The sequence below is a fragment of the Mya arenaria genome, chromosome 4 (assembly GCF_026914265.1).
Source record: "Mya arenaria isolate MELC-2E11 chromosome 4, ASM2691426v1".
In the NCBI taxonomy this organism is placed as follows: Eukaryota; Metazoa; Mollusca; class Bivalvia; order Myida; family Myidae; genus Mya; species Mya arenaria.
Genome location: NC_069125.1, coordinates 2,151,814 through 2,177,760, shown reverse-complemented (window position 1 = coordinate 2,177,760; position 25,947 = coordinate 2,151,814). Strand labels below are relative to the sequence as shown.

Genomic DNA, 25,947 nt, shown 5'->3' with positions numbered 1-25,947 from the left:
ACATATTTATTGGAATCCTAACCAAAGTTCATACTCCTACTAGATTTTTTGAGCTTACATGATTTTATGCCTTTAAAATCCTGATGCTGAAATATATAACATTCATCCAGGAATCCTGAGTGCTTTTTATTTATTTAGAAAGGGCTTTTGTTTGCGGATTTTCCATTAAGGCTTTGTCTGAGAATTGTAGCAATGCTTAATGTCCTTGCATTATATTAACTGCATTTCCACTATTCTTTTACTGAGAAAACATTAGCTGGAGTGGCAATTTTAATATCAATTTTGATTATCAGAGGAGAAAGCACCAATATTGCAGACATTCATTTGAGAAAATGCATTATCACACATTAATGGGGAAAAAAAGGTCATTTCTTTTATGGAATTGGAAACCAATTCTACATTTGTAGCTCTTCTAGCCTTTTAAAGAAAACTGTCAAGGTATTATTGCCTTTTGGTTGTTGACGGTGGTGCAAAAACTTTATCCTAAGCAATAACTATAACACTCAAGATATTCAACTGAAAGTTGGAACACAATGTTGCCAGGAACAATATCCACATGCAAGGCCCATAACTCTGGCCTTAATCCATGTCAAGTATGGCCCCTTTTTTATGAAAACCCCCCAGACAATACTGTTGTGTAGAAAAGAGTTCAGGTATAGCTTTGGTTTCGTTGTTGTCATCAGCATCATTGTGCAAAAACACTTACTGAGATCATAACACAAAACCCGTTCAAGATAAAAGTGTTAAAGACATTTGACTGAAACTTGGTATACATGTTGCTAGAGTCAATACTCTCATGCTCACTAAGGCCCAATACTCTGGCTTTAATATTTATTTTGTTATGCCCCATGTAGCCATTTGTTTTGGTGGGCCCTTGTTTCTTTTTGAAATGATTAATGTACATACATGCCATATCCTCCGGTGGGGGAAAAATCCCCTGAAATTTTGGCCCGTCCCCTGGTCCCTTGTCAGGGGATCCATCAGTTCCCTGGAATTAAAAAAATATTTATTTTTTTTTATTATTTTTTGAAAGCTTACTCAAGGTGGAAATCATCTATAATATTATGAGTATGAAATTCCATGAAGGACCATGATTACTAAGTACAAAAGTTATTGAAATTAGAGTGTGTTTCTGTTTTTATTCTTAAATCATAAATGTAGATATTGTGCAAAATTTCAATGCGTAAAAATCCCCTGGTTTAATATCAAAATCCCCTGGAATTCTGGAACTGGATGTAAAGGACTGATTGCTTTATACTAGAGGTAAGCATTCCCGCTGGGCTCAAATTTTCCAAGGCTTGTGGTATGTTTGCAGTCCCTGTGAAGTTAAGCAAACAAGGTTCAATTTTATGTGTGACAAATCTTCTTTGGAGTTAAAAAGTCATTTTCATTTAATGGATTAGAATCTAAATAAAGTAGAATCCTTAGAATAATTCATAAGATATTGCCTGATATGAAAGGTTATTAAAAAATATCCAGCACAAATAAATTAGCTTCAGGCAGAAAGTTTAAGGAATAGCATTTTTCCAGATTGAGTTTAACTTTTATATTGCTTCATTTAGCACTGCAAGTTTTTAATATCTAGAAGATAATGACTCTTTTACCCAGTGTGTGTATACCACTTGATAAATTATGTCATAAATGCTATGTCAGAAGGCAACATTTTGCCTAAAATGAAGACTTAAATCAAAGATAACTTTTCTTTTACAACATCATTTTAAATGAAACAAAGGGCAGTCTATGCCGCTTAAAGAGTCCCGCATTTGTTTTATTACCGGCATTTGATAAAGTCATTAGTTTCATTAAACACTTCGACAAACCTGTTTCCAAAATCATGTGTTGACAGTGCTCCGTCAGACGGCCGTATTGTGGAAAGGTTTGTCAAAGTGTTTAAAGAAATTAAACTCACAATCAAACTATGGTGAAAGACCGAAGAAGGGGCTCCGTAAGCGGCGTAGACTGCGCTTTGTTTCATTTAAAATGGTGAAGAAATAGTGAAGTTATCTTTGTTTAAAGTCTTTTTTTCAAATCAAAATATTGCCTTCCGACGTAGCATTTATGACGCAATTTATCACGTGGTATACACACACTGTTACCCTACATTATTAAAATATTTTATGACACCACAAGGCATTTATGGTAAATTAAATCTGTGAAGAATTAGCTGTAAATGTGATAATGTTCATTAGGAGTAAAGGGAAAAAGTTCAATGCCCTGAACCAGTCCATTTATAAGGGATTGATGAGAAAAGAACCAGTCAAATCATTTTTCTCTACTAATGAAGAGTATGCAGTCTTTTGATTGGCCAAAAAGCATGAGAGGTGTTTTTTTATGGCTGGGAAAAGTGAAATTATGTCTAATAAAAAATCTAGTTACATAACATTCTAAAATTATTATTCTGTTGAATATGGATGTCTTTATTAATCTCAAACTAATATTATTGATGCACATTGTTATTTCAAATGGCCAATATAGCATATATATTTGTCACACCACGCTAGTTTTATAGTACCAACGTCATAAGAAAATTGGGAACAAAATTCTGGTACCCTAAAAGTGAGCTTGAATACTAGTCTTGGAAATCAGTTCCAGTTTTACTATCCATGATTTTTTCCGCTCAAGTAAATGATTATCGATTATACAATCGTTTTTTGACAAAATGTTTACTGTAGTTTTATTCATGAACAATAACTCATAATCCTTAAATATGCTAATGTTATGAGTATGCTATTTATTTAATACTGTTGTTGCTTTCGACCACTGAACACTTCCGGATTAATAAATGAACTCAAAGCAGAAAATTAGAGGAAATTATCCAAACGTAAACGAGAGGAAAGCAGAAAAACAACTGGCTGGTTGAATCTATGATTGATTATGCCCAAATACAATTGCTCGTCGCCTAACCTATCAATTTTCAATTATAATCGATCATCTGAACATCACTATTGAAAATTTGAATATTATAACTTTTGGTCAATATTTTGTCCAACAATAACTCCTTTTTCCAAAAAAAATCAAAACATTATGCAAAAAATTTCAAAGAAAAAATAGAATTGATTGCTTAAAAATATTCTTAACACTACAGGTGGAGTACAGCTGGGTGTAAATTCCAAGGGAGAACGTCTGAAACACTGGTTTGAAGCCCTGAAATACCCGGACCAGAAGTACGAGCGCTGGCACACCCTGTCTGCGGAACTGGTCCCAGAGGTCTAGTCAATGTTGTTGTTGATGTTGTGATTGGTACTGGTTAGTATTGTATTGTTTTAGTTAATGTTAAGTGTTTGCCTGTCAAATTGACCTAATACAAAATCACAAAGGCTGACATGCCCAGAAAATTAGCTGGTCCATGAACAAATTTAAGTCGTCATAGGGTGCAAGTGGTCTAGTGGTATAAGTGTCCCCCTCTCACACAAGAGGATGTGGGTTCTATTCCCCCCCCCCCCCCAGGGGTAATTTCTCATGGCCTCTTAAAGTGAACAACAGTACTGGTTTCTTCCCAGGAAACAGAAATCAGAGTGATTTATACGCTACCTTATCAGCTTTCATCACAATTGAGCTAAGAAAGAAAAGAAAGAAAAGAAATTAGTATGAACTTAACTAAGTTGAAGTCCATGTGCTTTGATTGCTGGATACAAATAACCTTCTTCTTGGTTCATTAACTACTTATCTTGAGGCAAAACCATGTAGGATCAATACATTTTAGAGTAATATTTCATTACTTGCAACATGATGTGTATTATTATTTTTTCAGCTTTTTTGTTGTATATTAAATCAGCTTTCTCTTTAACCTCTTCTTGATTGTGTTAATAAGTCAGTTTTTGGTTTGAACAAATTTTATTATTGAAAGAAACATACAAAGTATGCAAGCTCATACCGGTATATACAATATCAAAATATAGGATTGGACTGGAAGATGGGAGTGGATGAATTTGTAAATCAAACAGTTTCAACTTTTTTTTACAATATCTTCGAAAGCATTTGTTGTTATAATTTTAAAGTTGGCCTGAACCATTTTTGGGTAAAACCTCAGCATCTGCCAAAGAACATATTCACTAAAATTTGATTTATGGTCAAAAAACCTTTATTTTAAACACAGTAAATCACCCTTCACTTGGTGGTTTGGTGTATGTAAAACATGATCACTTTTAAAATTATACTTTATCTAAAAATAAATTGTTATTCTGCAACTGTTGTGCTGTGAAGGGGGAACATATCAATCAAAATCAGCTTTTGAAATGGAAAGAGTTGCGACCAAAGTCGTTTTTAAAAATCTAGATAACCAAACTTTTATTTACAATACATTTACAACTTCTTAATTTCAATATAATTCATATAGCGTGTTTGTGGTTATCTGTAAAAGAAACAGCTAATATATTAAATGTGTTTTAATCAGTTTGGTTCATATTTGGAAAACAACATAATTGTTAAATATGTTAAATTGTGTGCAAGAAATTTAACTCAAACAGTGAAAGTTTAGAAATGTTAGTTGATGGACCTATCTGAAATACATGTATAAAACAGTATAATGATTATATAATTTGCCATCTCTATTACAGCCAGATGATTGAGGCGGAGGGGAAAAGCCATATTGCAGCGAAGTTATGGGGACTGACTGAACTTCTACTTGAAGCCCATTGGATTAACACATAGATGATTGACCAAATCTTCTCAAACGATTTGTCAGTGTTACAATTCAGACAGTTCAGTTGCAAGCACTAGTCCAAATTTTATAGCCTTAGTACCATTTTAGCCTTGTTTTTCTGTTGGCAATTGCAAAAAAACTTTGTTTGCTGTTACCTGAAAGATATTCAATGACAATGACAGTTCACATACATGTGTGAGTAGCATGGCTAAGCAGGAGGCCCATGATCTCCACGAAATGTTTTTTGAGTTATGTCCCTTTACCAACTGAGAGAAAAAAAACTACTAGTGTTTGCACCGGCTTGCATTTCTAGGGTGCTGGGGGAAAAAAGGCAGTACATTGTATTGGGCATTGAATAATAAAAGCACTATGAATTTCATTTGAAATGTTAGAAAAGGTTTTAACTACTGAACAATTATGTAGTTTGTTTGAATTCATAATCATAATTTAAGTTTTACTAAAAGAAGAAATCTTTGAAATCCCTTAAGCATTAAATTATTTGAAGTTATGTGGGTGCGCATTCTGGTCTCTATGAGGGCAGAAGGGTGCTTCCACAGAAAGAAAGGGTGCAGCACCCTCCCATAACCCGATAGCCAAAACCCTAGCAGTTCTGTTGTGAAGAATGCTGATTAGAGGGGACTGGATTGCCTTTTAAAATATGAATGCAATTAATGCTTTGTGACAAATATTTAGTTCTTTAAAGCTGATCAGTATGGATGAATACACTGGTGTCAGCCACTTAGCTTGGACTCTAAAATATGGCCCTTCAGTCCTTTGATATTGTTAATATTATGAATTTATGACATTTCATTGCATTTCTAGAAGTTTTACCTGAAAATATATAATGATATATTTAGATATATAATAGAAAAGGTGATCATGTCCAATAATCCCAAAAACCACAACAACCCTAAACAATGTCAAATGTTTCCTAAAATATTTGACAAAATCACACAGTGCCAGAAAGGTAAAAGATTGAACTACAAGAAAAATATATTAACTAGTTCCTGCAGTGTTTTGTGGGATTTCTGGCTATGATCACCTTGTCTATTCTATATATATATATATATATATATATATATATATATATATATATATATATATATATATATATATAGATATTTGTTAAATGTCTATATATCATATCTTTTTAAACAATATCAAAGGACTGGATGGCCATATTTAAGTGCCCAAGCTCTGTGGTGGACACCATTGTTGAAAACCATAAGTTGTTTTTTTCATTTATTCGGCAAAGGCCAGGGTACATGTAATAATAATTGTTTTACAATGTTAAATAATACTATTTTTATGAAATGAGCCTGAAAGCATGAGCTGGTTGATAATGTATTTTATTTGTGTTGGAAGGCTGCAATGATGTAAATGAAAAACATTTAAGCCATTTTGCAGCACTTTAAGTACCCTTCACCCTTTCTAAAAAATACCTCATTCTTTTGTACATCATTATAAACATGAAGGTTGTGGAATCATGTATTTGTTACAATGTGAAGGTAGCAGGTTAGAATAAATTGTTGTGGTTTTTTTTTAATTTTATTTGCCAGTTAAAGTGTTTTCTCACTTATCAATATGATCTAAGACTAAATGAAGGCATTTTAAGCATGTCTGTTTTTCAAAGAATTGTCATAGCCTTGAAGTTGACATCAGTGGTGGCGTCCAGGTGTCATCTGCTTTCTTTACATCTTCAGCCATGGTCAGAGACAGTGCACACATGTACAGCAAGATCCTAATTCTGGCTTTAATTACTGTTCAGTTATTTCCCTTGTTGGACTGGGGAAAGGTTCAAGGAAAATAATGCGGGATTTATGTCATTGTTAAAATATGAATGCAGTTGGACTGGTAAAAGTTTGTGGACTCTGACTCCACTCGTACTTGCCCTGAGCCCAACTGCGTTCATACCCCCAACAATGCTTTCAATCACGCAATCATGTGTTTTCTTCTGTAATTTGTTTTGTCCGAAAGCAAATGTTCGAACATATAGGGTAGCTTCACAATTCAAGAAAACATTTGAAGAACAGGATTACCATTTTTCTAATAAATGGAAAGTTGTTAATTTCCAAATATATCTTTTGTCAAACTTATGCAACTATTTATAAACATGAAATTATTATTTTTGGCAATATTTTTTGGGTTCAATGGTGATGTGTTTAGCTTTGATCAAAGGGAGGTAACTACAATGGATTTTAAAAGTAGTTCTTAAAGTTGATGTAATCACTCTGTTGTTTGCAGAGAAAAATATATATGTTCACTGTTGTTATTTGACTAATAGAATTCCATATGTCATTGAAAAGCATGAAAGAAATATACATATGTTAACACACATGTTGAATAAACAATTAATTTTATAATATTTAAGAGCACATTGCCTGCTGATATTTTACTGCCAAAGATTAAATCACATGACTTTTTTTGTGTGTGTTGTTTCAAAGATGAAAACTTTTTACTTTGATTTGAAGTGAATGATTCCTCATTTACCTCGAATTGAAATCAACTATTTTTATGTTTTTTAAATATTTATTGAATGTGGATAAATATATATATATACATGTATAATACAATATACATTGATTATGACTGTTCCTTAATATTAGTATTATGTGTAAAATTTTGATGGTCATAATTTATACCGTAACAGTGACTTGTTAACAATTGGTTGTAAACAACAATTGGTTGTAAACAGAACATAATGTGATTTAATATGGCCAGGGTAATAATGGTGTTCACACTTTTTTCAAAAATATTTTCAACAATTGCTTTTTTGTTGATATTGAAATAATAATCTTTGCGATTGTTTTTGTCTTGTCAGTTTTTATGTGTTTTTTTATTCAGTTTAACAGAGTTTATCCTGTCAAACAGTCACAATGCATTTATCCATAGATTTCCTCTACTAGCTAGAATCTTCAAAATATGATCTTGAAATTGTATATGTTACTGATGATGATTATATGATTATTTATACACTGCTGGGAACAATAATACAATGTAATCTTACTCCCAGTACACTAGTATGGTTTTAGACTCTAATTTAGGAGTGAATTTATTTGTTCAAGCTTGTTATTGGTGATTGTTATATGTACTTCAATAAGTTTGTAAATTTATTTATATCTGAGTTATGCACTATTAAAGTCAGAAACAGCAACATTTATTGAGTTTGTATTTGATGTTTTAAACCTAATCTGTTTCCCTGCGTACTCATTCCAATAGTTACCTAGTGATAGGGGAAGTAATCCAGGCTTGTTTCATAGTGATAGGGGAAGTAATCCAGGCTTGTTTCATAGTGATAGGGGAGGTAATCCAGGCTTGTTTTATACAATGCAGTGAATAAAACATGTATTAGCACTGAAGTTTTATAAATTGGAATTTAGAAAGTAGGTACATCATTAAACTGTAAATATAATTGTTTAGTCTAGAAGTTTTAAATTCATAACCCTGAAAATAGCTCTGTACAACCAGAGTAATTTTAAGAAAATGGACATATATTCGTGCATTTTATGGATAATTTCTTGAACTTTAGAGACCAAGAAATATGTATAGTAGTTCAGAATTGTTAGCTCGACTATTCGAAGAATATGGAGAGCTATACTACTCACCCAAGCGTTGGCGTAGGCGTTGGCGTCACACCTTGGTTAAGGTTTTGCATGCAAGCACACATAGGTTAATATCTCAGCAACTACTTGAGGTATTGCATTGATACTTGATACAATGGTACTCAACCATCCAACCTACTTAATTAACCAAGTAAGATAACTCTAGTTTGCAGTTAATGTAAATAATTGCCCTTTATTATTCAACTAAGATATTCTGGTTAAGGTTTTGGGTGCAAGCACACATAGGTTAATATCTCAACAACTACTTGAGGTATTGCATTGAGACTTTATACAATGATAGTAAACCATCCAGCCTACTTAATTAAGCAAGTTAGATTAATCTAGTGTGCATTATATTCAAATAATGGCCCCTTTTTTTAGACATAGAAATTCTGGTTAAGGTTTTGCTTGTTACAACTTTTAAGTCAATACCTCAGCGAATACATCATGTATTGCATTGAAACTTTACACACATGCTCCCAACCATTTAACCTTCTTATTTAATCAAGTAAGATAACTCTATCTTTCATATTATATAATTTTTTGCCCCTTGATTATGCGACTTAATTCTGGTTAAGGTCTTGCATGTTAGCACACAGAATAATATCTCAGAAATTACTTGATGTATTGCATTGAGACTGTATACAATGGTATTCAACCACCCAACATAATTGAATAACCAAGTTAGATAACTGTATTTTGCAAATAATGGCCCTTTTATAAGACTAAAAAATTCTGGTTAAAATGTTCCATGTAAATACATTTATGTTAATATCTCAGCACATCATGTATTGCATTGAATTCTAATCTAACAGTGATCCATGCATGTTTCGCCAAAACTTTTCAATCCTTACACTGAAAAGCGGCGGAATAGTCGAGCGCACTGTCTCTGTGACAGCTCTTGTTGAATTAAAATTCAATCAGGAGTTGTGGATGATAAGGTACATCACTCAAGACATTACATAATAAGAGTATCACTGGTGTAGAGGCCCATAAGGGCCTGTGCTCTACTGACCAGGGGCCGTAATCATAAAACATCTTAAGTCAATTTCTAACTGGTCGAGTTTTTTAAATTTTCAGTCAAATTAAAAGAAATGTGTTTTTGACATTAAAGTATGTTTTTACAATAAGATCAATGAAAATAATGTATTTTGTAGATTCATAACTTGTTTTCATATGATGAAAGAGACTTAAATATGGAAAGTGACATAAGTTAAGAAATGACTTCAGAAGTTTTATGAAGACCGGTCCTGACGTATTGGTAAAATACTCATAAATTATTCATAGGGGAGCAATCAGTGAGCCGCACAACACTGTTCAAAGTTGTCTCCCTTCAAAATACTTAAGGCCGGTCAAAGGGAATGACCTACTGCACAAATATCACTTGTATAACTAAATAATCATACATATGTATAAACAAATAATCTAATGAAATGTAAAATGCAATTGTTATACAAAAACTAGCAAATCTTTTGACGAAAGTCTTTTTTAATGATACCGTTTAAATACGCCAAGTATGCACGCCGTAAAACTACAAGAGCCGAGCCTAATTAAGGATCCTGTTTATTCTAAATTATCTAATTTGATCGTGTAAGAAAGGTTTATCCTGACCCTCGCGCAGGGTGTTTTGCGGAAACTCGGTAAACCTCGTTTCCACAAAACACCATCAAACATGGTGTCTCGGGATATTGTACACAAACTCCTGAATTATCAAACATGGTGTCTTGTGATATGGTAGACAAACTCCTGAAACATCAAACATGGTGTCTCGTGATATTGTACACAAACTCCTGAAACATCAAACATGGTGTCTCGTGATATTGAACACAAACTCCTGAAACATCGAACATGGTGTCTCGTGATATTAAACACAAACTCCTGAAACATCAAACATGGTGTCTCGTGATATGGTACACAAACTCCTGAAACATCAAACATGGTGTCTCGTGATATGGTACACAAACTCCTGAAACATCAAACATGGTGTCTCGTGATATGGTACACAAACTCCTGAAATGTCAAACATGGTGTCTCTTGATATGGTACACAAACTCCTGAAACATCAAACATGGTGTCTCGTGATATTGTACACAAACTCCTGAAACATCAAACATGGTGTCTCGTGATATTGAACACAAACTCCTGAAACATCAAACATGGTGTCTCGTGATATGGTACACAAACTCCTGAAACATCAAACATGGTGTCTCGTGATATGGTACACAAACTCCTGAAACATCAAACATGGTGTCTCGTGATATGGTACACAAACTCCTGAAACATCAAACATGGTGTCTCGTGATATGGTACACAAACTCCTGAAACATCAAACATGGTGTCTCGTGATATGGTACACAAACTCCTGAAATGTCAAACATGGTGTCTCTTGATATGGTACACAAACTCCTGAAACGTCAAACATGGTGTCTCGTGATATTGTACACAAACTCCTGAAACGTCAAACATGGTGTCTCGTGATATTGTACACAAACTCCTGAAACATCAAACATGGTGTCTCGTGATATTGCACACAAACTCCTGAAACATCAAACATGGTGTCTTGTGATATGGTACACAAACTCCTGAAACATCAAACATGGTGTCTTGTGATATCGTACACAAACTCCTGAAACATCAAACATGGTGTCACAAATCTCATTTTTCTTTTATATTATGGTATTATTATTTAATACAATTTGCTTGTACTAGTTTAAACATTGATTTAAAATCAATCATTAGGTAGTATTGTATCGACACGATACGGTAACACTTGACCAATTTTCACTGCTCTGACCATTTTTACGTCATCATAATTTGTACATGTTTTGGGTGTGTAATTCTCTAGTTAGTAGGAAACCGGTCTTTGACCAAGACAGACGTGTAACATTCTCTGGGTGGACGGACGGAACTGCCACGTCTGCAGTTATGCAGCCTAAAAGCTGTTGGGGAATGAATGTGCATTAATACTAAGTATTATTAACACCTGATACCAGGGTAAGTGCCATTACATTATAATTGTTTTATAGACATTCTTGCATTACAATTTAGGTTTGTAAATATAGTTAAATATTGTATCTTGTACATGTACTTTGCAATTGTCAGGTTTTTTTTATTGCAAGTAAGCGTTGTAAGCATTATTTGCTCATATAATTATCTAGAGAACTATTTTCATTCGTGTTAAACTATAATTGTTTAGATTCTCACAGTTTTGCCTTGACGGGGAATGAACCGACATTTTATTGTTTTGCTTTGCATAATTGTTGAGAGTAAAAGTGTATAATCATGCTTGTTAAATATAATTTAGGTAAGCAATGATATAGTAAATAGTATGACTTATGTCGTAATTTTGAATGTCAGGTTATACGTAAACAGCAGAACATCGTTTGCTATGGTTGCCACGTTACGGTTACATTGACGTTTTGGGGCCCATGACGTCAGAGGACGTTTTCAACGTAGTTGGGCTTCCGGACGCTAACAGGGCGGGATGTCAGTGGACCTCGTGTTTGTACCGGTAACGCAGGCTGGTGCCGAGGACGGATACGCCTAGGTGGGCGTTGATATATCCTATCGTGGACGTCGAGAGTCGGGACGTGTATTGGATTGGCATCTGAGTGACGTCAGTGTTGACGTCTAAGTGACGCCTGTATTTCCTGTGGTCGGCGTCTGTGTGACGTCGATGCGTCTATGTGGTGTCTGTGTGACGCCGTTGTCGACATCCGGGTAACGTCTGTGTGACGTTTACGTTAGCGGGAGATTGAGATAGTGGAGTGGTAGACTGGTAACAGCGTAACAGTGTGGCAGTAGTGACATTCAACCATAGTACATAAGAAGATCTCTATTTATTGTAATTTATGTAAATAATATATTTGTTAAAACTTGTATTGTCATTTGTCAATTTCTTCATAACAATTGGGACTGCCCCTCTCTATGCCATTCCTGACCTTTGACACATGGTGTCTTGTGAAATGGTACACAAACTCCTGAAACATCAAACATGGTGTCTTGTGGTATTGTACACAAACTCCTGAAACATCAAACATGGTGTCTTGTGATATTGTACACAAACTCCTGAAACATCAAACATGGTGTCTTGTGATATTGTACACAAACTCCTGAAACATCAAACATGGTGTCTTGTGATATTGTACACAAACTCCTGAAACATCAAACATGGTGTCTCGTGATAAATTGGTACACAAACTCCTGAAACATCAAACATGGTGTCTTGTGATAAATTGGTACACAAACTCCTGAAACATCAAACATGGTGTCTCATGATATTGTACACAAACTCCTGAAACATCAAACATGGTGTCTTGTGATATTGTACACAAACTCCTGAAACATCAAACATGGTGTCTTGTGATATTGTACACAAACTCCTGAAACATCAAACATGGTGTCTCGTGATAAATTGGTACACAAACTCCTGAAACATCAAACATGGTGTCTCGTGATAAATTGGTACACAAACTCCTTAAACAGCAAACATGGTGTCTCGTGATATGGTACACAAACTCCTGAAACATCAAACATGGTGTCTCATGATATTGTTCACAAACTCCTATCTTACACTCTCGGCCATGGAAGATAATCTTACACGAGCGGCTATGGTAGATGCTTTTTCTCCCACCTCAGTTAAACAAAATTAAGTAAAAATGTATTTTTTGCTGGAACCCTTTTGTGCTTAGTAAAAATAATTGCGTCATGGATATTCGCGCAGTGATTCAGAGTATGTAAATGGTCAGATCGGTCTTTAAATAGTCTTAAGGAGAGTGAAACATTATTTCTTGAATGGTGCGTGCAAAGCGTTCTAAATATTGCCACAAGACAAGGTTTCCATGATGTTACAGACGATCGTCTTCAACAAGGGAGGTAAATACAATGTGGTGACCATAAAAAGGAGTTCCATACGGGCATTTTATCTTCGCCCGTGGGCAAGATAAGAATATCTAGCATGGTTAAATTATTGGATCTACTTATCTGAGGTGGGAGAAATGTCTGTCAACTATATCAGAATGAAAACTGGAAGGAGTATTTACTATTTCATTTCATTCACAACCGTCTCCGGCCAAAACATAAGATTTAGGACAATCAAAAGCAACGGCACTTCAACACACTACTGACACGTAAATAAAAAGTCCGCGGTTTGAATGTGCATATGCTCCCGAAGCATTGTGATTTCATGTTGGATGATAACTTTCTTAGTCGATTGTCAAAAACAACAAAGTATATCACTAGTGCCCTCAGTGTAGTGGTCTTTGATATGCTCTGCAGGATCTGATAAGCACCGCCTACCAGCTAGTAATCAGCAAATAGCCCCAAGGCATTAAATTCACGTACTATTATATCAAAAATCATAGTTTAGTAGTTGTTAACTTAAATCCGTTGTACATAATAGTATCCGTTTCGGGTATGAGCCATGTACACCTTTACATGCATGGGATCGGAACTCCGGGCCATTAAAAGCACGCAAATATTTGATGTATGTCACCATTTTCAAAAACAATAAAGAAACCGATCAGTATAGAGATGTAGGATCACATACAGTCTCCCTCCTCCGCTCTAATTGTTATAATAAAACTCAGCCTTTTCGACATCTTTTTAAGAATAGTTATTTCATAAAGTACCAAAACGCCGCAAATTTTAGGGGTATTCACATATTTTCTCAAACTAACACACTGAACGCACCGGTTTGAAGCCGTATATGCTTTTGGCAGTTTCCGCGCGGTTGTCTTTTTTACGATTTACGCGCCCCTTTTACCATTTTTCCGTCCCTGAATAACTGCATAAATTGAATTGATAACATTTACGACCGCTTATCTGATTTTATTCAGACCGTGTCGTTTTATTCCGTTATAACTAACATCGTGTACATGTGCGGTTAAAACGAAAGTCAAAACCGAAAGTAAATTTTGGCACATTATTGTGACAGGTAATTATATTTTGTTTTCTCAATCATTTTTTTTGTTGACAATGCCTGAACATAATAAATTGTTTATTTTCTAAATGCAGATGGATTGTTATATTAAATATATTGAAATAATTTAAGGCTGATTCTGCAAATAAATTATGCTTATTTAGCTTGCATGATTATTTAAGTTAAATTTGCACGAAAGTCGCAATATTGCATAGCATTGCAGACCGCTTGCAGTCTGCGCAATCTTCCAGATTCTGTCTAGTATTGATTAATTATTTCTTCAGGTTTGTTTCTCGTTGTGCTTGCTCTGATTTATTTATCAATATATATGCTACATTTTAATGATAGTATAAAGTCTCATCCACTGTTTAAATATATGACCTATATTAAATGAAAGTCTGGTCATAATAAGTATTACTTAATCTTTATTTCAATGATGAGTCATCGTTATTTCTTGTGAAAAGCTTGTCTGGTTCTATTGATTATTTGTCATCTAGACATAAGACTGGGATCTAGGATAACGTTCCCGTGATCATTGCGTTGAAGTGACAATAATATCGCATGACTGTGTACTTTCAGTGTTAAGAATCAATCGGTGTTTACAAAAAGTGCTTTTCTGCGCAGTTCGAAAGATCAGATCGCAATTTGTAAAAGGTGAGTTGAAAATTGTAGGATGCTTGTGTTTTTACAATTTAAGACTATTAATTGTGCAAGTGTTTTTCTCCAGATATATATTGTACACTTCTACACTTTTTGAATTAAGAGATTATCAATTTTTAGTAATAGAAACTTGCATTTGTGGCCAGTGCCAAAACTTTACAGTAAAGATTATTGTTATTTTGTCCAGCAGTTACTGCGTCACAGTACCCCCAGACATGGCAGAACAAGGGTCCAGTAATGGAGCGGAAGGTGGCAAAGTGTCATCAAACACCGACCTTCTCAAGCAATATGAGAAACAGGTATGGCAATATATACAAATATCATATTATAAAGTTGTTATAATTCTAACCAATTATTAAGATTACAGGATTTGAGACTTTCGGCAATGCATTTGTTCAGCAAGCCATGAGTAGTGGGCATAACAAAACACTTGTGTCCAATTTCTCGAAACTTCTTAAGTCCCTTACAACAGGATGAAACTTAGCTAGCTCACTATTTTTTATTTCCAATTATGTGCGTACTATTTACTACTTTAATTACATTAAGTTTTTAGACTTATTATGGAACTTGCCTTATGAAAATCAAAATAAACTTTTTCCACTTATCAAAATCAAGGTCAATATATATCATTTTATTTTTCATTTGTATAGTTGAAATAAGCTACTTAAGCATGTTAAGGTAAAGATGTTTCGAGAAATTAGGGCCCTGATGAACATGACCCACTGCTCTCGGGGAGAAGTAAAGTAGGGCACAACATGTCTGTTTCATCTGATTAAACACCGACAAAAACATGTCTTGTGGTCATCCTATGCTGTTGAAACCAAGCTATTGTTCATGAAACAAAGCTGGACATTTTAAAAGTATTTTCAAACAGTGTCATTGTTTTGCCAAAAATATCTGAATTCTTTAAAGTATAGATTGAAAGGAAATAAGTTACACTGTTAGTGCTTGATGTTTTAATTGTAAATATTATGTGAGTTTTGTTTCTTGACTATTCGTCATATTGATGAAGAGCTAAAATTAAAAAAAAATAAAATAAATGAAATTATTTTATATATACATTTGTATGTTAGAGATGCCCCCTTCATCTGATTAAATGAATAACTTTACTGTTAAGAAGCGCTTTTCAAACATGCTCTCATGTAACCCTGAGTATGTAGCGTCTATTATTGTTTTCCATAGGGTGTGGAGGCGATGTACGCGGTAGAGCCGTTGTCATGGTGTGATCACCTGCAGCAGGTGGCACCATTACCGGAAGCTGGCCTCAATGTGGAAGACCCATGCACAGATTGTGAAGCGAAGGGTGAAAACTGGGTTTGCCTTGTGTGCTACAAGGTATTTGCATTGTCAGCTGTCATGGCAACGTGTAGTCGTTTAAACTTTGGAGAAAATTAATTAAGTTCTTGATGCTTAAAATCGAAAGAAGTTAACATATGGTAACAGAAGCAGCCTTGCCTAGTGCTCTGTATTTAAAGGGTAGTACTGGGAAAAATGGTGTACTCAGTACTGGTTCAACTCAGGAAAGTTGTATCCAATGTACGGAGCATGTTAAAGAACCAAGAGATTGCTTCGCAAAGAGCTAGGGTATCCCACCTTGCATCTCACTCTGTTTCTTTAAATCTTGCAATGTCTGGATTTGCCTGCAAATTGCGGTCACTTCCATCTCATGTCACTTATGGCATTTAAACACAATTTAAGTCATGATGGTTTAATGGTAGGGTCAAGCCATAATGCAGCCAATGGGTGCGGGCAGACCTTGATAAACTCACATAAACAGCATCATTGTAACCTGTAGAGCTCTAGAAGATTGCTCTAATGTATAGGCGTTGTAATTGCAATCAATAATACTTCATGCTGCAACTTGATGAGAACAAAACAAAACAGAGCATTAGTTGACTTAAAGCTGCACTCTCCTAGCTGATTGACTGTTTTGACATTTTTATTTTTTTGTCTCAGAATCAGCTAATAAAAAAGAGTAATACTTCACACAGTTATTCAGGACCATCACACAATGATGTTACTTAAATCTATATTATCCTTAATGCAAATTGTGGCCCCTGATTGACTTAGGAACTTAGGTTAAAGTTTTAGGACAAGTTGGGATTGATAACATCTGTCCCTTTTATTCAATTGTCTTAATATTTAGCACAATTATTGACGACCATCTTACAATAAGGTTACATAACTTCTTTTTAACCTTAAATACAAATTATGGCCCTTGATTGTTTTTTATTTTTATTTTCATTTCTTTCAACAGGCACTTTTTTATGTTTGTAACCAGGTTTTCACAAAGGGAAAATTCATTATAAGAATGACTTGCTTCATTGGTTGGGTGGGCAGTGTCAAACTCACCTATGGTATTTAGTGATTTTAACTTTCACAAAAAAGGACCAAACTTGGTATGAATGAAGGGTTTATGGAGACTTTTCATTGTATTGCGTTTGGGCCCCTAGGATCAAGGTCAAGGTCAAGGTTGAATATTTTTTTTAGTGTTGACATATTGCCACCAAACTTGGTATACATGAAGAGTTTATAGAGGCCTTTCATGAGATTGTGTTTGGGGCCCCGAGAGTCATGGTCAAGGTCAAGGTCACTGTTGTTAAAAATAGAAAAATGGTGAGTACTGAAATACTTAAGTAAGGGTTGTCATAGTTTGACCAAACTTGGTATAAAGGAAGAGACCTTTCACTGGACTGCATTTTGGGCCCTTAGGGTCAAGGTCACTGTCACTAAAAATAGATAACTGTTTGGTACTGAATAACTTTAAATATGGTTGACATATTGTGACCAAACTTGATATGTAGGAAGAGATTATGGATGACTATCATGGGATTGTGTTCGGGAAAAAAGCAGTTGGAACTGAATCCCACAACACAGACTGATGTTCTGTCAATAATTAAAAACTTGGTTTTGTCACATGATTGCGGCAGTTCTTGATTATGTTTTAATTTGATTTTTTTGTTGCTTTTGACCAGCACATATTTCATCATTATTGTATGCATTTCTAAGACAAAGTGGCATAGTCATGCATGCTGTCCTACAACAGCTCTAGTTGCATCAATGCCTCGAATCAGTCATATAAGATAACTCACAATAGATTAGATCTCATTTGTTAAAATAAGTCCGAAAATTGCAATTTTCTTTAAGTGTAATAATAGCCCTGTTAGCCATAAAAAATCAATTTCCGACGACAAATATGAAAAACTGCAATCTTATCTATTCAGTCCTCTTATGTCTCTTGTTTAAAGACATTTATACAAAAATGGCTCATACAAAGACAAAAACATAAAAAAGTTGTTAAAACAGTCAATCTGTGAGAGTGCAGCTTAAAACTATATATATATTTTTGTTATTGATCATAAACATATTGTTTACAATATAAACACAGATGAACACATTGAAATATAATATATTGATGTTAAGAGTGTGAAATCGCAATTAAGTTGGATAAAATAATGAGAATGAATTGTCATATTTATATATATATATATATATATATATATTCATTTATATGCAAGAGTAAAGACATTTTTAGGAATATATGGAACAAATAGAGAGTCTATGAAATTTGCCATTTAAAGCTGCACTCTCACAGATTAAACGTTTTGACAACTTTTTTTATTTTCTGTCTTTGAAGTTAGAACACAAACCTTTTGCAAAAATGTATGGGAATCAGTGATATAAAACAAAAACTCAGATTGCAGCTCTATAATTATTTATAAAAAATGATTTTTTATGCATTTTTTAGAGCGTTAGTAACGCTTTTAGCCATAAAACATTAATTTTCGAACATATTTATAAAAACTGCGATCTGATCTTTAGTCAGCAGTTTTATATCATGGGTTTTAAAATATTTTCCCAAAAATTGGTTCATTGCAAGACAATTTTTTTTGTTGACAATGTGGTAAATCTGTGAGAGTGCAGCTTTAATACACCATTTCTAATGATAGATGCTGTTTCTATGTATCATGCAATATTAAACAGTTCAGTAGCATTTTGCATGTTAATCACTGATAACAGTTTATATGCTGCTTGGAATAGCATTTTGCATGTTTATCACTTATAACAGTTTATATGCTGCTTGGAATAGCATTTTGCATGTTTATCACTTATAACAGTTTATATGCTGCTTGGAATAGCATTTTGCATGTTTATCACTTATAACAGTTTATATGCTGCTTGAAATAGTATTTTGCATGTTAAAGCTGCACTCTCACAGATTTACCATTTTTACAACTTTTTTATTTTTTTACTTGGAAAGAGCAAATTTTTGCATAAATATCTGCAACCCAATGATGTAAGATTGTTGACAAAAAATCAGATCGTAGATTTTCATATTTCCATTCGAAAATTAATGTTTTATAGCTTAAACCTTTACTATTTTAACTTAAATATAAAAATCTGCAATCTAATTTTTTGTCAGCAGTCTTATATAATTCCATGGATTGTCACAAAAAAATTGGCTCGTTCCAAGACAAAAAATAAAAAAGTTGTCAAAACGTTTAATCTGTGAGAGTGCAGCTTTAAGCAATTATAACAGTTTATATGCTGCTTGAACTCACCAAGTAGTGTCTTTTAATTTATTTTCCTGTTAAATCGCTGAAAAAAAATCATACAAACAGTGAACTTCCCTTTGTTTTTTATTCATGTTTGAAAAAATTAGATTGAGTTAATGTTTCTTGTAAGCATATAACCGGCTTTGAATAAAGATTGTTATATCTTGTATCTTGAAGACAATGTCCTCTGTCGATGTCGTCACCCTTAACCTGTACAACGTGTACAATTTATAAGTTAATGTTATATCCTTGGTACAGTTTTTAATGGAGCTAGACACCTGATGATACAATTGCACGAAAACAGAGAAAACTGTCGACAAATAACATAAAATTGACATCACTATGTACAACGCATTGAATCTTACTTTATACTGATGTATCACATCACTTTCTACACAGGCATCTTTCGTAGTTTATGCTCATTTTTCAAATTCACAAATTACTGAGGTTGTCTACCTTGTAAATCACAGTATGTTTAAAAGAACGTCAGTATATTTATCTGTATTCAAAATAAGATAATTTAAACTGAGAAACCATTATGCGCTATTCTAAACAGGGAAACACAGATTAGACTGCAACGTGATTGTTGAGTTTATTATTTAAACCATGTAAAGCGATTATAAGCAGCCTCCTTAAGCTTTTTTTGAGGAAAAAATGTATTTGTCGATTTATGACCCATCTGGTGTCTTGCCCCTACATCTACAGAGATCACAGGTTTTAATCACCAAATCAAACATAGGTCATAACTTAAATGTACATATGTTGTCTCGTCTTGTATCGTGTATTGAAGCACAGTTATTACATTTCAGGTGTACTGTAGCCGGTACGTTGCGAGCCACATGGTGACTCACGGGGAGGCAGCCGGACATCCGGTTGTGCTCAGCTACGCCGACCTGTCCGTGTGGTGCTATAAGTGTGACAATTATGTGGCCAATGAGGTAAACCTTATAAAAAAAAAAGTGATAGTTAGATAACCTGATTTAAAATCTTAATGATTAAGAGTGGGCAGAGTGAGCGTAGCAAACAAGCCCATCTTAATCATTAAGATTTTACTTCAGGTTATCTAACTGACATAGAATATAACCTCATTGTCTGACATATTGTCAATGCAAAATCTGATACAGGGAGTGTGTAACAGATGAGTGGCAATAGATGGACCTTTAAACATTGTTAAAGGAAAGTTGGAATTCTTAATGATTAAACTTAGTACTTACCGGTTACCAGTGCCTATCTGCAATTTCATTGGCTGTGAATGTAGGTTGCATTATAAGTAAATGTTGGGTAGGAATTTACTTTTATCTTTCACATGCAGTAGATTAAACAAACAAGATTTAATTGGATGTTTACGTAATAGTGTGACTCAGTGCCAGACATGGCAATGCTGTTGAGAGCTTATTACACATTCTGCCATTTAATCTACACTGTCCTGTTTTCAGGTTCTAAAGCCTATCATAGCTTCTGCCCACAAGAGCAAGTTTGGCAAGGAGCTGTAATAATGACCCGGTGTTAAATCTTGTTAGCTGGTCCACAACAATTTTTAGAAGTGTTCAATCGTTGAAAAGAACAGCAACTCTGTGGCATTTGCATGGATTAAAGTTAAAGACAGAATACGGTAGTCAATGTGGCTGTGGCTTAATATTTTGTAAATGTAATTATTTTTCTGGACCAGTTGTTAATTTGTTTTGTATGTATACACACACAGGCGCGTGTACACACACACACAGTGCGGACATGCACCCACCCACACGCACGCACACACCCACACACACGCATGCGTGCGCACATACACACATACACACACACACACACACACACGCAAACACACACACAAACTATTTCAGATTGTTGAGGCTTAGTATAAGCATCCAGCTTTATGTGATATTTGTTTATTAATTATATACACATGGATTATTTATGATAAAGCTTGACTGTCTGTGCTTACACCATGAATACTACTGTTTCATTGTTGTAATTGCTGCTCTGTTCTCGCTAACGATATCTAGGAAACTTAACCGTGTCACCTTTGAACATATAAATTATCATATTGCATATCTGAGAAACTATACTGTGTCATCTGAGAAACTATACTGTGACATCTGAGAAACTATACTGTGACATATTGGACACCGTACCTGGCATACCATGACATCTGAGAAACTGTATACTGTGACATCTAAGAAACTGTAACATGACATCTAAGAAACTAAACCATAACATCTGAGAAACTATACTGTGACATCTAAGAAACTGTAACATGACATCTAAGAAACTAAACCATGACATCTGAGAAACTATACTGTGACATCTAAGAAACTGTACCATGACATCTAAGAATCTATACTATGACATCTGAGAAACTATACTGTGACATCTAAGAAACTGTACCATGACATCTGAGAAACTGTACCATGACATCTGAGAAACTATACCATGACATCTGAGAAACTACTGTGACATCTAAGAAACTGTACCATGACATCTGAGAAACTCTAACGTGACCTCTGAGAAACTGTAACGTGACATCTGAGAAACTGTAACATGGCATCTGAGAAACTGTACTGTGACATCTGAGAAACTGTAACATGACATCTGAGAAACTGTACTGTGACATTTGAGAAACTGTAACAAGACATCTGAGAAACTGTAACATGACATCTGAGAAACTGTAACATGACATCTGAGAAACTGTAACATGACATCTGTGAAACTGTTACATGACATCTGAGAAACTGTAACATGATATCTGAGAAACTGTAACATGACATCTGTGAAACTGTTACATGACATCTGAGAAACTATAACGTGACGTCTGAGAAACTGTAACCTGACATCTGAGAAACTGTACTGTGACATTTGAGAAACTGTAACAAGACATCTGAGAAACTGTAACATGACATCTGAGAAGCTTTACCATGATATCTGAGAAACTGTAACATGCCATCTGAGAAACTGTAACATGACATCTGAGAAACTGTAACATGACATCTGTGAAACTGTTACATGACATCTGAGAAACTATAACGTGACGTCTGAGAAACTGTAACCTGACATCTGAGGAACTGTAACATGACATCTGAGAAACTATACCATGACATCTGAGGAACTGTAACATGACATCTGAGAAACTATACCGTGATATCTGAGAAACTGTACCGTGACATCTGAGAAACTGTACTGTGACATCTGAGAAACTGTACTGTGACATCAGAGAAACTGTACTGTGACATCTGAGAAACTGTACTGTGACATCTGAGAAACTGTACTGTGACATCTGAGAAACTATACTGTGACATCTAAGAAACTAAACCATGACATCTGAGAATCTATACCATGACATCTAAGTAACTAAACCATGACATCTGAGAAACTATACTGTGACATCAGAGAAACTATACCGTGACATCTGAGAAACTGTACCATGACATCTGATAAACTTAACCGTGACATCTGATAAACTAAACCGTGACATCTGAGAAACTATACTGTGACATATTGGATACAATACCTTGTATACCGTGACATTTGGAAATTATTCTTTTACATAATGGTCACAATACCCTGACATTTGGATAACTATACCGTGAAATATTGTTACCATACCTGCATACTGTGACATATGGAAAATTAAACGTTAACATAGTGGACACCAAACTGTGACATCTAGGAAACTATGCTGTTGCATCAAGAAACTTTGTCAAACTGCTCACATTGTCGACAATCACAAAATCAATCATAGGTGAGTTATTGTTGTAGCGTTTGTGTTGTGGTGTAGAAATGAAAGGAAAACAACAACACACAACTACTTCCCATAAATGTCCATAACTTACCACAGTTGATTGTAGTTTTTTCACAACAGGGAAAAAAAAATATTACAACAGTAAAAAATGTCATTATACTTTTTACTGTTTGAAACAATGACCTATCTTTTTTATTTCACTGATTAATCTCTCTTAACCATCAGAAAGCATGTGATAAATTACGACCTTACACTGAAACAAACAATTACCTTCTATACTCTGGCCAGAATACAGGCTTTGATCAGGGTTGAGAGTGGTTATGAATATTGTAGTCATCCTTTGTTTTACTATTTCTGTAATAGAAGAGGCTTTTTATGTATATGTATTTCAAATTTTGAAAAGATAAGACATATGTTGTTTCTTCATAATCATTTTCAGATGGACAAACGAAATATAATGATATTAATATATTTATGTACATTGTTGCCAGATGAAATTTCTAATAATTGTTTCAATTTGTCAGGTTTATGTCATATTTTAGGTTTTTTACGCACTTAGATATTTGATCAAGGTATAGGCTTAGATTATGGTAAATATGTTTTTTTTTTTCTTGAAATGACTCAGTGAATTTTTCGGTTGGTTCCAATGATGTTTTGGTGAAATCAGACATGGAATGGACAAAAAACAATTCATCTGGATCTAGACTATACTTATTATTAAGTGGATTTGGATTCCAAACTGTATTAATATTGCTAACTTAAAAAGGTACAGAATTGCATTAACCGTTTTAAGAGCTTTCTCACACTGCCTTAATATTGAAGTACATTGTAGTTCACAGACCAGAAGCTATACAGTTAGATTAAAGAGTGTATTAACATAAATCAAATGTCATATTAATCAATATATACAAAGGTTAATATGATACCATGTTAGATATTCTCAATACATGCTTATTGCTATGTATCTTGTATTAAAAGTGGTCAAGAATAATCATGTTTTGGTTGTTTAATTGTGATATTGATTTTACGCTATTTGGATCCCTCAGAGTGGCGGGCATTTCGATATTCCTTTGTTCATCTGTAAGAATGTTACAGGGGCGGGTCAAGCAATTGATGTTAGAGGGGGCGTTACTGAGGGGCGCGGCCTTTTGACAAACCCCCCCATCTCAGAACCAAAACTATATGGCATAAACTATTTGCGTGGGGGGGGCTTAGGTTACTTCTCGAAAAGGTTTAGCAATTTAAAGCCGGAAATGGTGCATTTTAAGCGTATTTTATTCCTCCAATATTGAAATAAACGGAAATAAATGAGGACTTTAGCGCCCCCCCCTCTAAATCCGCTTGTGTTTTGTACCCGCTTTACCTCCAAACGTTTTTTTTGTTAGGTCCTGAAACTTTACATGAAAGTTAATTAGCAGAAGTTGTGCATCTCGAGTTATGATTGTTCCACACATCATTGAACTTAGCTCATCATGGTTAGGCTGCACAGTCCTAAAATTCATTTTCCTTAAAGATACACTCTTAGATTAGACAAATAAGATTTACCATTATTAATACAAGAGCGGTCACAGACAGCTATATCCCCCGCCTCATGGGGGCATTTTTTGTAAGGAAAGCCAATCAATGGTAAGGGTAGTTTCTCAGGAACATAAGAAATGCGTAAAATTGAGAAAGGGCAATAACTCTTCCTAAAATGATCGAATCGCGAAAGCCCGACAATATGCGCTGCGTCACTATATAGTCATCAATCTGTGAAAGTTTGGTAGAAATTGCTTGAAAAACGTAAGAAGATTTGCGAAGAAACATATTTTAAATGTAAAATAAAGAAAGGAAAATAACTCTTTCAAAAATGGTCAAATCGCAAAAGCCCGACAATATGCGCTGCGTCACTATATAGTCATCAATCTGTGAAAGTTTGGTAGAAATCGCATGAAAAACGTAAGAAGATTTGCGAAGAAACATATTTTAAATGTAAAATAAAGAAAGGAAAATAACTCTTTCAAAAATGGTCAAATCGCAAAAGCCCGACAATATGCGCTGCTTCACTTTATGATCATCAATCTGTGAAAGTTTGGTAGAAGTCGCATGAAAAACGTAAAAGGAGTTGCGAAGAAACCAATTTTAAATGTAAAATAAAGAAAGGGAAATAACTCTTTCAAAAATGGCCGAATCGCGAAAGCCCGACAATATGCGCTGCGTCACTATATAGTCATCAATCTGTGAAAGTTTGGTAGAAATCGCATGAAAAACGTAAGAAGATTTGCGAAGAAACATATTTTAAATGTAAAATAAAGAAAGAAAAATAACTCTTTCAAAAATGGTCAAATCGCAAAAGCCCGACAATATGCGCTGCTTCACTTTATGATCATCAATCTGTGAAAGTTTGGTAGAAATCGCATGAGAAATGTTAGAGGAGATGCAAAGAAATGAATGTGGGACGGACGGACGCAAGCACGCACAGACGCACGGAATCGCGCCTACCATTACTATATCCCCTCGCCTTTTCAATGCGGGGTATAATAAATTGTTTAATTTACAAAAACGAATGAATACATATCGAAAACAATGGTTCTTAGGAAAGATACATTTTCCTTAACGATACACTTTTAGATTAGACAAATAAGATTTACCATAATGAATACAATAAATTGTTTAATTTACTAAAAAAAATGAATAAATATTGAAAACAATGGTTCTTAGAAAAGATAATGTGTTTAATTTGAAAGAAAGGTGCAGAAAACACGTTATTTCTGTCCTATGAGACTATAGTAGGTCTTTTAGCACTCACCACTAATTTAATATTTTTGCGTATTCAGTTATTAAATATGGTC

At 34.4% G+C, this 25,947-nt stretch overlaps 2 protein-coding genes across 3 annotated transcripts in view; both read left to right on the top strand.

Annotated features, from left to right (window-relative positions):
- The window catches only part of LOC128231772 (rabphilin-3A-like), a 58,768-nt gene extending 53,038 nt beyond the window's left edge, over window positions 1-5,730 (top strand). The window contains exons 17-18 of the mRNA XM_052944955.1: window positions 3,086-3,246; window positions 4,557-5,730. Coding sequence (XP_052800915.1) covers window positions 3,086-3,213 — 128 coding nt within the window. The 3' untranslated portion in view covers window positions 3,214-3,246; window positions 4,557-5,730. The remainder of the gene's footprint in view (window positions 1-3,085; window positions 3,247-4,556) is intronic.
- An 8,376-nt stretch (window positions 5,731-14,106) lies between these two features.
- LOC128232209 (histone deacetylase 6-like) lies at window positions 14,107-24,107 on the top strand. 2 transcript variants are annotated; one of them, XM_052945627.1, is made up of 6 exons: window positions 14,107-14,179; window positions 14,744-14,818; window positions 15,015-15,123; window positions 16,007-16,159; window positions 20,190-20,318; window positions 20,817-24,107. In XM_052945627.1, the coding sequence occupies exons 3-6, from the start codon at window positions 15,040-15,042 to the stop codon at window positions 20,871-20,873; spliced, it is 423 nt and encodes a 140-aa protein (XP_052801587.1). In that variant the 5' UTR covers window positions 14,107-14,179; window positions 14,744-14,818; window positions 15,015-15,039; the 3' UTR covers window positions 20,874-24,107. The 2 variants fall into 2 exon arrangements, with proteins under 2 accessions (XP_052801587.1, XP_052801586.1); XM_052945626.1 differs by having other exon boundaries at window positions 15,012-15,123.
- The last annotated feature ends 1,840 nt before the right edge of the window (window positions 24,108-25,947 follow it).

Excerpts from the sequence above, each read along its gene's own strand:
- LOC128232209 (XM_052945627.1), top strand. The coding sequence starts at position 15,040 with ATGGCAGAACAAGGGTCCAGTAATGGAGCGGAAGGTGGCAAAGTGTCA. Across the intron at positions 15,124-16,006 it reads TCAAGCAATATGAGAAACAG|GGTGTGGAGGCGATGTACGC; the intron begins GTATGGCAATAT and ends TGTTTTCCATAG. Across the intron at positions 16,160-20,189 it reads TTTGCCTTGTGTGCTACAAG|GTGTACTGTAGCCGGTACGT; the intron begins GTATTTGCATTG and ends ATTACATTTCAG.